The sequence below is a fragment of the Chenopodium quinoa genome, unplaced genomic scaffold (assembly GCF_001683475.1).
Source record: "Chenopodium quinoa cultivar QQ74 unplaced genomic scaffold, ASM168347v1, whole genome shotgun sequence".
Taxonomy (NCBI): Eukaryota; Viridiplantae; Streptophyta; class Magnoliopsida; order Caryophyllales; family Amaranthaceae; genus Chenopodium; species Chenopodium quinoa.
This window is the reverse complement of record NW_018742329.1, coordinates 4,669,610-4,680,982: the sequence shown is the minus strand read 5'-3', so window position 1 is coordinate 4,680,982 and position 11,373 is coordinate 4,669,610. Positions and strand designations below refer to the sequence as shown.

The 11,373-nt window shown below is 38.7% G+C and overlaps 1 protein-coding gene across 1 annotated transcript; it reads left to right on the top strand.

The window, feature by feature from the left end:
• The first annotated feature begins 3,855 nt into the window (after window positions 1–3,855).
• On the top strand, window positions 3,856–4,254 carry LOC110691731. The gene has a single exon (XM_021868666.1). The coding sequence runs from the start codon at window positions 3,856–3,858 to the stop codon at window positions 4,252–4,254; it is 399 nt and encodes a 132-aa protein (XP_021724358.1).
• Window positions 4,255–11,373: the final 7,119 nt, after the last annotated feature.

The window sequence follows — 11,373 nt, the reverse complement described above, 5'->3', positions numbered from 1 at the left end:
AAAAGTTGGACTTGTACGAAGAGGTTATCTTTGATTAATCGTCCTTCCTTTCATGACCACACGCTGTAGATTAAGCCAGTTTGCGTTTTAATTATTTGACTCGAATCAGTTTGACTTTATGGCTTTTGTTTAAGAAAAGAAAAAAGTATGCATATTTTTAGGGAGCAATAATGTACATGTGTTTAGGGAACTTAAGTACTATTTATTGGAGGAATAATATCCGACTTACCCCCCTAAAAAAATGACGAAAAATAACGCGCGCACACAAGACTCCCTTAATCATGGTCAAGACATGTGTAATGGTGTGTGTATTGAGTGTAAGTGACATGCTTGGACTCTTGTGTAAGACCATGGGACTTAGTGCCTAAACTCGAATATTGATTCAATTAAGCAGAATTAACCGAATTAAACAAGAAACTGAATAATCCGAACTGTTGGCCAAGCGACAGGACTGGCGTCACAATATGGTGGTTGGCGCCAGACTTTTCAGTAAATGTCTGGCGCTACACACCATACAATGGCACTACAGCCCAGATTTTGGCACCGACATTGGAGCCTCGATCTGGGACTGTTTTCGATATTATTAGTCAACTTGGGTATGCCTAAAGTCGTACTAGGTCAATTCCGATTAAAAGAAGAAAAAAAATATAGACTCGAATTAATTAATTAATTAGGAAAAGTTCTTTAAGTCATTGATTATAATCTCAACACAAATCAAAAAACGGTTAGGAGGAGCATAGAATATATATGCGCAACAAATAATGCACAATTAGTCAAGTAGGCACAATATGATGCAATGAGTTTGCAACCTAACCATGGCTCTAGTTCTCTAAAATTCGGGATATGGTTTAGTCAAACAGGGTCCATGGTTAATTGTCCAGATGCACCACGTAGAAGCCTAACCGTGAAGGGTTAACGCGTGTGGATAGAACACCGCGAGTTTTTTAGAAAAAACTCGCTTCCATGGTTTGGTGAATTCAACCTCTCAGATGTACCCTTTGTTGCCAGGAGCGTTCAATCGGGTAGATAGAGCATGAATTCCCAGAGGGTTATGTCCATATGTAGAACACATATGGGTTTCAGAAAAATGAGAAAAAATGCAATCAGGAAGTAGGATCGAGCAAACAATACGAAAAACCGGTCGAAATTAGAACGCATATTTCTAGCTCGGTATTGGGGGAAATTGGCGCCAGCAAACAGAGACTGGCGCCAACTTTTAATTGTAGCGCCTGGCGCCAATATTGGCGTCTGGCGCTACGGCTAACTGTTTGGTGCCAAGCTCTGGCCCCTGACGCTACTTCCCACATGCCTCAGCAGCTTTCTGTGCTCAATAAAATCATCCAGTTTTGCGCGGTGTTATTTCAGTCCTAGTTGTGAAAGACATTTCTCAAGTTTCCTACGTGTAAAAATCCTAAGTTTTTGACTCATTACGGATGGTCTTTCCAATGAGAACCTTTTTATGCATATGACAATAATGTTAATCAAAATTACGCACATGAAATACTTAGAACTTTTCGAGTCTCATCCACTCATTCTAAATCATTGCCGAAACAAATTCAGGAATTAAAATAGAAATCCTCCCCAGTGGAGTCGCCAAAAACTGTAGGGAATATTTTCAAGCCTTTAAAATCCCACTAGCTTGAACCCCACTGTGATCATACACTAAAGTACGGTGGCGTCCAAAAGGGAAGAAGATAGAGCAAAAGAGTCGCCAACAAGTTTTTAAGAAACTTGTAAACCGTTCACGAGGTGAAGGTTACACCCCTTAACGATCCAAGAGATCGTCAACTCCATAAGGTCATGAACCAAATAAGGGTCCGGGGATGATGGTACAAATCCAACCTAAAAGAGATTGAACCTAACCTAATAATAGGCCTCTAATTTATTCTGCTCGTATTCATGTGCGCTTTTTTATTAACATACAATCAATAGGATTAACCCTAAACCTGTTTAATCTATGTTGGTTGAATATTAATGCACATACAAATCTATTATTGGCGATCACTTGAATTATAATCACAATTAACCCTAACAAGATTATTAATTATCTTATTAAGTGTGATTGCAAATACCAATTCCCTTTAACCTGCAATAAAAGGTGATCAAGTAATAAAAATATAATAATAATATGCATATCAAGCAACATAATAAATAATCATCATCAATCATAATCATAAATATTAGAAAGAACATAGGAAGCATCATAACAATCATATTTAATATTAAAAATACCCTAGACATGATACTAGGAATATCATAAAGATAATATAAACATGATGTCTACATCATAAAATCAATTAAACCATTAAAGTACTTACTTGGATGTCTCGTACCTCTTTCTAATTACAAAATACACACGTTAGTAACTTCAAGAAAAGTAATAAATAAAGCAATTAAATTAAATAATTGAAATAGAGATTTGGGACCAAACCCTCAGAAATTAAAACCTTTCACGTCTAGGGCGAAGGCAACTTCGAATATGGCTAGGTGTATCAAGATCTTGTGAATGCGGAATTTTGTGTTAAAGAATAAAGTTTAGAAAGAAAGAACGAAAGATTAATGATTCATAAACTAATTTGTTGACGATTCAAGATTGTAGATGAATACTAATTGGAATTTATTAAAAACTTAAGAATAAAAGAAGTAGTGAATGATAGATAATAATCCCTCATTTTAAAACGTTGTTTTTGATACGATATTTATAGAGAAAAACATCCAAAAAAGATAATTTATCAAAACAGAGTCTGAAGATCGAAAAACTAACTTGGGGCCAGCCCTGACTCATTGGCGCCAGGACCAGTGGCTAGCGTCAGGCGCCAACGGCTAGCGTCTGGCGCCAATCCTGGTTCCAGGCGCCAAGGCCTGGGGTTGGACGCCAAACCGGCTTTTAACACGTTTTTGAAAATCTGATAATTTTACCGTACTGGAAGATAAAATAATATAATTTCAGTCGAAAATGCTATTTGATCTAATTAAAACTCTAAGGAATCCTAATTGAATTAAAAATGATAAGACCTTCTAGAATGTTCTAGAAGACCAAAATAGTTCCTAATTACATTAGGAATGATAAATCATATTAGGCCCTCCCCTAGATCATTGGGCCGTACTTAAAACTCAAACCGGGCCCAGTTAGTAAATTGGCCATAAATTCCTCAATATTCATGGGAATTGGGCTTATAATATATCGTTTGAAAGGCCTTTGCAAGCCCCATCCAACTACACCACTATTGGACCCATATCATGGACCAACCAAAATGGATTGGTTGTTTCCTTAAAATAAAGTTTTCAAAAACAGAGAGAAGAGAAAAGAAAAGAAAAGAAATAAAAATTTCCGCAACACTAGACATTTCCACACTTTTGTTTCATTCGATTATGATTCGACGTGAAAGGCACTCATCACTGGGTTTGGTTTTGGGGAGACACAAATGGGTGTCTACACCAACCTTCTTCACCTAGGACCAATTTAGAAGAGATAATTGAGAATCAAACCAAGTTGTTAAACACATACATGGCCGTTAGTGATAAGAAGTTCAACGAAATAATGACCCACAATAAAATGCTTGAAAATCAAATTTCTCAACTTGCTAATGCTTTGAAAGATCATGCAAGCGCTTCTTCTTTACCTTCCCAAGGTCTTGATCCCAATAAACACGTGAATGCTATTGTTACTAGGAGTGGTAAGGTTCTTGAGGAGAGATTGCCTAGGAAGGGTGAGGATAAGGAGATTCCTAAGGAAGCCTTGGTTGAGAATGAGAGGGATAAGGCATCATTGGATGAGGTTGTGGTTGAGACACCTAGAGAGGTGAGAGTAGAGAAGAAATTGTGAAACCTAAGCTCCCTTACCCACAAAAATTCATGAGACACAAATTAGATGAGCAATTTGGGAGATTCATTGATATGCTAAAACAACTTCATCTTTCTCTACCTTTTACCGATGTGATCAACCAAATGCCAAATTATGCCAAATTCCTCAAGGACATTTTGAGTGGGAAAAGGACTTGTGAGGTTGTGGAAACTATCAATTTGACCGAAAATTGTAGTGCTATCATCATGAACAAAATGCCACCCAAATTGAAAAACCCCGGAAATTTCTCCATCCCTTGTGCCATTAACAAGATGCAAATTGATAATGCCTTATGTGACTTGGGAGCTAGTGTTAGCATAATGCCATATTCGGTTTATCCAAGGCTTGAACTAGGGGAACTCTTACCTTCTAACATTACCTTGCAATTAGCCGATATGTCAATCAAGTAAGGTAGAAGATGTTCCATTGAGGGTTGGGAAGTTTGTGTTCCCGGTGGATTTTATTATGCTTAAAATGGATGAAGATGCTACCATTACAATCATTTTAGGTAGACCCTTTCTTTCTACCTCGGGTGCTATGATTGATGTGAGGAGTGCAAAGATTTCCCTTAAGGTTGGAGATGAGGTCATTGAATTTGATTTGAATGAAAGCATGAAATATCCATATTCTTCTCTAGAAAATTGCATGATGATTGATTCACTTGATCATGTTGTGTCTTCCATGCATGAGCACTTGCTCACCTCTAACGATGCTCTTGAGAATGTTTTGTTGAACAAGGACAAAGTAGGTACACCATGCAAGGAAGTGGCATTCTATGAAGAATTTCTTAATGGAAGCATGGAGAAAGTGGATGAGCAAATGTGCTTGAAAATCTCAAGCCAAGAGGCTTTGCAAGAGGCCACATCAAAGGAAGGTAATGGTGTGCCTATGGTAGAGCTCAAACCTCTACGATCACACCTTAGGTATGAGTTCTTGGGCCCTCATTCCACTTATCCCTTGATAGTTAGTGCATCCTTGAGCGTGAGCCAAGCTCAAGCGTTATGTAGTGTTTTGATAAAGCACCAAGGTGCTTTGGGGTACACAATTGATGATCTTAAAGGTATAAGCCCCGCCTTGTGCCAACACCACATAACACTTGAGGAAGGCACCCTTCCTTCTATCAAACGACAAAGGAAACTACATCCCCAAATGGGAGAGGTAGTTAAGAAGGAGATCACCAAGTTATTGAATGCGGGAATCATATTCCCCATCTCTAGCTCAAGGTGGGTCTCCCCCGTGCATGTCATTCCAAAGAAGGGGGGCATGACCGTGGTTGCGAATTAGAAGGGTGAGCTCATTCCAACTAGGACGGTCACGGGTTGGCGGATGTGTATAGACTATAGACGTCTAAACACATCCACCAAGAAGGATCACTTTCCTCTTCCATTTATTGATCAAATGCTTAAAAGACTAACAAGGCACAAGTTCTATTGTTTCCTCGATGGATATTCGGGATTCTTCCAAATCCCCATTCACCCCGATGATCAAGAGAAAACTACCTTCACATGTCCTTATGATACCTTTGCCTATCGAAGAATGCCCTTTGGGTTATGCAATGCACCCGCTACATTCCAAAGATGCATGATGAGTTTTTTGGGGATATGTTGGAGGAGGAAATGGAGGTCTGCATGGATGACTTTTCGGTGGGGGGTGTCTCATTTGAGGAGTGCCTTGTGAACCTTGAGAAGTGTTTGGAAAGATGTGTTAAGGTCAATCTTGTTTTGAATTGGGAGAAATGCCACTTCATGGTGGAGGAAGGTATAGTGCTTGGGCACAAGATTTCAAATAGAGGAATTGAGGTGGATAAGGCAAAAATAGAAGTTATTGAGAAACTTCCACCTCCGGTGAATGTCAAGGGTGTGAGATCGTTCCTTGGTCATGCGGGTTTCTATAGAAGATTCATCAAGGATTTTTTACTTATTGCTAAGCCCCTAAATGACCTTCTTCAAAAGGATGTTGAGTTCATTTTTGATGAAAAATGCTTGAAGGCATTTGATAAATTGAAGAAGGCCCTTATCTCCACTCCTATTGTTCAAGCCCCAAGGTGGGATCTTCCTTTTGAATTGATGTGTCATGCAAGTGATTGGGCTATTGGAGGTGTTTTGGGACAACGTGTAGACAAGAAACTTCATGTGATTTACTATATGTCTAAGACAATCAATGGGGCTCAAAAGAACTACACAACAACGGAAAAGGAATTTTTAGCAATTGTGCACTCTTTTGAGAAATTTCGTTGTTACTTGTTGGGTTCCAAGACCATAGTCTTCACGGATCACGCGACCCTCAAGTATCTCTTTGCCAAGAAAGAGTCCAATCCTAGGTTGATTCGATGGGTGCTTGAATTGCAAACTTTTGAGATTGAGATTAGGGATAAGAAGGGTGCGGAGAATGTTGTGGCGGACCATCTTTCTCGCCTTGAGGGAGATCACATTCATGATGATGGTTCACCAATTTAGGATAGAATTCTTGATGGCTTCTTATATGCCATAGAGGTAAAGGAACTCCCATGGTATGTCGACTTGGTGAATTTTCTAGCATGTGGGGAGTTTCCACCCTCTTTCTCAAAGAACCAAAGGAAGAAAATCAAAAGGGAGGCAAGAAATTACTTGTGGGATGATCCCATCCTATACAAACGAGGGGTTGATGGCTTACTTAGGTGTTGTGTTCCAAATGAAGAGGTGCCTAGTGTTTTAAGGATGTGCCACTTGGACCCTAGTGGTGGCCATATGGGTGTTTCCAAGACCGCTACCAAGGTTCTTCAATGTGGTTTGTGGTTGCCGCATCTCTTCAAGGACTCATGGGGCTTTGTGAAGTCATGTGATCGATGTCAAAGGGTTGGGAATATCTCCAAGAGGAATGAGATGCCTCAACAGCCCATTCTTGAGTTAGTGGTGTTCGATGTTTGGGGGATTGACTTCATGTGACCGTTCCCATCTTCATATGGTAATCAATTCATACTTGTGGATGTGGACTATGTTTCTAAATGGGTTGAGGTCATTGCCTCCCCTACTAATGACCACAAAGTAGTGTTGAAGTTGTTCAACAAAATCATCTTCCCAAGGTTTGGCGTGCCTAAGGCTGTGATAAGCGATAACTGATCTCATTTTGTTTACAACGCTTTCCAAAGATGTTGAGGAAACATGGATTGCATCAACGGTTCGGCCTTCCATATCATCCTCAATCGAGTGTCCAAGTCGAGGTCTCCAATCGTCAAATAAAGCTCATTCTTGAGAAGACGGTTGCAAGGAATAGAAAGGATTGGTCGAACAAGTTAGATGATGCTCTTTGGGCTTATAGAACGGCTTTTAAGACGCCTATTGGTACCACTCCATATCGCCTTGTCTATGGCAAATCGTGTCATCTCCCGGTAGAGCTTGAACATCGTGCCTTATGGGCTATCAAGAAGATAAATTTTGACTTAGCTAGTAATCATGTATCATGTAAAGCATAATACTAGCAAAATCTTAGGCATGATACTAACAAGATTAATAACAAACCCTAGCATGTCACTAAACAATAAAAATCAAAGCTTTAACCCTAACATGATACTAACATGAATATTAGGAAAAGAAAATAGGAAGCATCATAGAAATCATAATTAATATTATATTCTTTTACCTAAACATGATACTAAGAATCATTGAAACATCCTAACATGATACTAGGAATCAAAATAACAACCTAGTATGATTTCTATATCATAATAACAATAATAAAAACCATTAAAGTACTTACTTGGATGCCTCGTACCTCTTTCCTCAGAAATTAAACCTTTCACGTCTAGGGCAAAGGCAACTTCGAACTTGGCTAGGTGTTTCTAAACCTAATGAGTGCGGAATTTTTATATTTGTGAAAAGGCTAGTTTAGAAAAGATAGAGAGAGAGAAATCAAGAGAATCTTGATGAGAGTTTGGTGAATGAAAACGGATTTTTTAGAACGCTTTTTATAGAGAAAATCAGCCAAAAAGATAAAAAATAAAAATAGAGTTCTGACGCATAAAACGGGGATTAACGCCAGACGTTGACATTAGCGCCACGCGCTAACGCTAGCGCCAGCCGCCAAGCGTAGCGTCATGCGCTAATGCTGGCGTTTGGCGTTGAATAAGTTTTTGACGCGTTTTCCTAAAATCAGATAAAAATTGCCGTACAGGGGGATAAAATCGTATTTTCCTCAAAAATGCTCTTTGATTTAAATTAAAACTATGAAAAGTCAACAAAAGTCAATTTATCAATGCTAATTGAATTAGGAATGAAACGAACCTTCTAGAAGAATCTAGAAGACTAAAACCATTCCTAATTGCATTAAGAATGATAAATCATGTTAGGCCGTCCCCTAGATCATTGGGCCGTATATAAAGCTCAAACCGGGCCCAGTTCAGTAAATTGACCATGATTTTTCAATATTCATCGGAATCAGGCTTATAATATATCGTTGGAAAGCTCTTGTCAAGCCCCATCCAACTACACTACTATTGGACCCATATCATGGACCAACCAAACTGGATTGGATGTTTTCTTAAAATAAGTTTTCAAAAACAGAGAGAAGAGAAAAGAATTAAAACTATCCGCAACACTAAACTTTCCACTTCATTCGATTATGATTCAACGCGAAATGTACTCATCACCGGGTTTGGTTTTGGGGTGACACAAATGGGTTGTCTACAATAGGCCTTATTCTGAATCTTTTCATGTTTATAGAAGAAGAGCTTTCTTATTTTGTATGCTTAATCAATTTTTTATTACTAGTGGTAAAAATAATGTGGGTCAATCAACTATATCCACTGTTTTAGAACAAATTGAATCAGGGAGAAATCCAATGCTTTTAATAGGTTGAGAGACTATGCTTAGTCTTGATGAACTAAAGAGGAATCCAAAAGCACCTTTTCGGGGCTCTCCAATTTTATTACAGGCAGAAAAATAATAATTTAATTATAGAAATCAAAAATATATTTTTTTATAGTAATAATAATTTATTTGCATTGCAATTTTTTTACAGATGTGGCTAATGGAAAGACTGGAATTAATTAGCCCTCCGGACAACATTGAGAAATATACCCCAAATTGCTTCGTGAGAAGGAAGAAACGCTTCTCTAAGATGGGGCGCCATGAATGGAAGAGGGTCTTCGAGTCTTGCAATTTTGCCATCAAGTGGGTCATCCCTTGGTGGAAAATAGAAAGGATGGTTGGTGTCAACAAGCAACCTTTCTTCCGTCTTCCAAGCTTGTCCCGTAAGACTTTTTATTATCTCTGCAGGGTAAAAAGACAATACGGCTTACTTCAGACTATTCCTTCCGGTGATCTTCGTCGTCCCTACCAGTTCCCTGTCTCTCAGGAAGTAGACAAATTTGATGCTTATTGGAGCACTAGACCTTTGTGGGAAGTCATTACCCAAAAGGTTCCTCCTTCCTTGCCCAATGTTGTGAAAAATTGGCTTCTAAGGAAACCTTCAAAGGACGTGAAGAAAAATCAGAGTAAAACTCATGTGAAGAGTCGTCTAGGTGACAAGGTAATTCCTGCTAAGGAACGCCTGGGTGAAAGGATCGAATTCAAGACACCTATAATACCTAAGAAGAAAAATATTGCAAAAGATAAGGGAAAAAGGAAAGCTGACACCACAGAAAAGAAAACCTGGGTAGAAAAGAAGCATGGAGTCCTAACTGAGGGGGAAACTATTTACTCCAAGATTGAATGTAGGTCCTCTAAAGAATGCCTACTAGCTAAGGTTATGGATGAGGAGGAAGAAGCAGACAAAAAATGGAAGAAGGCTAAGAAAGAGAAAGAAGATTAAGAGCATTGCTTAATTTCCAATTATTAGACTTAGTTTATTTTTTAAAGTTAATTTATTTAAGCTTTATTTAAATTCTATCAATAATGTAGTTTATTTTATTAATGAAATTCCAGCTTTTTAATTAAATTATTTACTGTAAATTTATTTTATTAAAGCAATGAAAATCGAAAAAATTAAATTTCCAGAAATTTTTTGAGTACGGAAGTCGAAAATTTTCCGAAAAACACCAAAATATTCCCACACTTGTAACTGTAAATTGGCGCCGCACTTTTGCGACTGGCGCCGGCTGAGGCAGTTTGGCGTCAGGCGACGGTTGCCATCGTCTGGCGCTGACGTTCATCGGTTGGCGCCAGAACATTTTCTGTGACGCCGATTTTCCGTCGATCTTCTGTCGAATTTTTTTTATTAATTCTGGGATGCAAGATTTTTTTAAAAAATAAAGTGGTCGCACCCGTAAAGGGTTGCCTACGTATCCTTTCTTAAGGAATCAGACCAAACGTAGCTCTCTTGAGTATCCTACTCAAGTAATTATGGGTAGTATATCTTAAGTTGGTCAAGATTTGTCATGTTCGAGAACTCATTGCCATCCATATCAGTTAATTTTGCCGCACCTCCTGACAGGATCGTTTTGATAATGTAGGGTCCACACCAATTAAGTCTAAATTTTCCCCTTGGATCTAAAACATTTTTCCTTAATGCTTTTAACACCAAGTCTCCTACTTTGATGTTTCTTGTCTTGACCTTCTTATTAAAATGCCTAGCCATACGAGTTTGATAACATTGAGTGTGATGTAGAGCTTCTAGTCGTTTTTCATCAAGTAGAATTAGCTCTTCATATCTTGCCCTAGTCCATTCAACTTCATCGAGTTTGCTCTCTAACGCGTTGCGTAGAGATGGAATTTCTAGTTCAACAGGTTATACGACATCCATTCCATAAACCAAGGAAAATGGCGTATTTCCAGTTGATGTGCGAATTGACGTGCGATAACCCCATAATGCGAAGTGAAGCTTGTCAGACCAATCCTTATAATTTTCCGTCATTTTCTCGATGATAGTCTTTAGATTTTTATTAGTTGCCCCGACTGCTCTATTCGCTTAAGGTCTATAAGGGGAAGAATGATGTTGTTGAATGCCGTATTTTTGTAGCAATTCTTCACATTCGGCTTGAAAGTGAGTTCCATTGTCACTTATCATTTCATGTGGGACTCCGTATCAACAAATAATATTTCTTTCAATAAAGAGTGCTACATGTTTTGCAGTGAGTTTAGCGTATGATTGTGCTTCAACCCACTTCGTTAAGTAGTCAATTGCTACTAGGATATATTCATGGCCTCCTGTTCCTGGGGGAGTGATTTTGCCGATGATGTCAATTCCCCATGTAGAGAGTGGCCATGGCGATGTGTTGGTATAGAGCAAGGATGGAGGAACATGTTGTAAATTGGCGTAGATTTGGCACTTAGGGCATCTTTTAACGTATTGATGGCAATCCCTATTCATTGTAGTCCAATAGTATCCTTCTCGCATTATCTTTTGGACTAACATTTTTCCATTTATGTGAGTCCCACAAATTCCTTCGTGGACTATCCTCATTGCTCTTTGGGCATCCTTTTTTCCTACACATAATAGAGCTCGACCCTTAAGTACCCTTTTATGTAGCTCGTTGTCTATGAGTACATATTGAGAAGCCAAGAGTCTTAACGCTCGTTTTGTTCTTTTGTCAGCATGGGGAGGGTATTCTCCTT

Excerpts from the sequence above, each read along its gene's own strand:
- LOC110691731 (XM_021868666.1), top strand. The coding sequence starts at position 3,856 with ATGAGACACAAATTAGATGAGCAATTTGGGAGATTCATTGATATGCTA.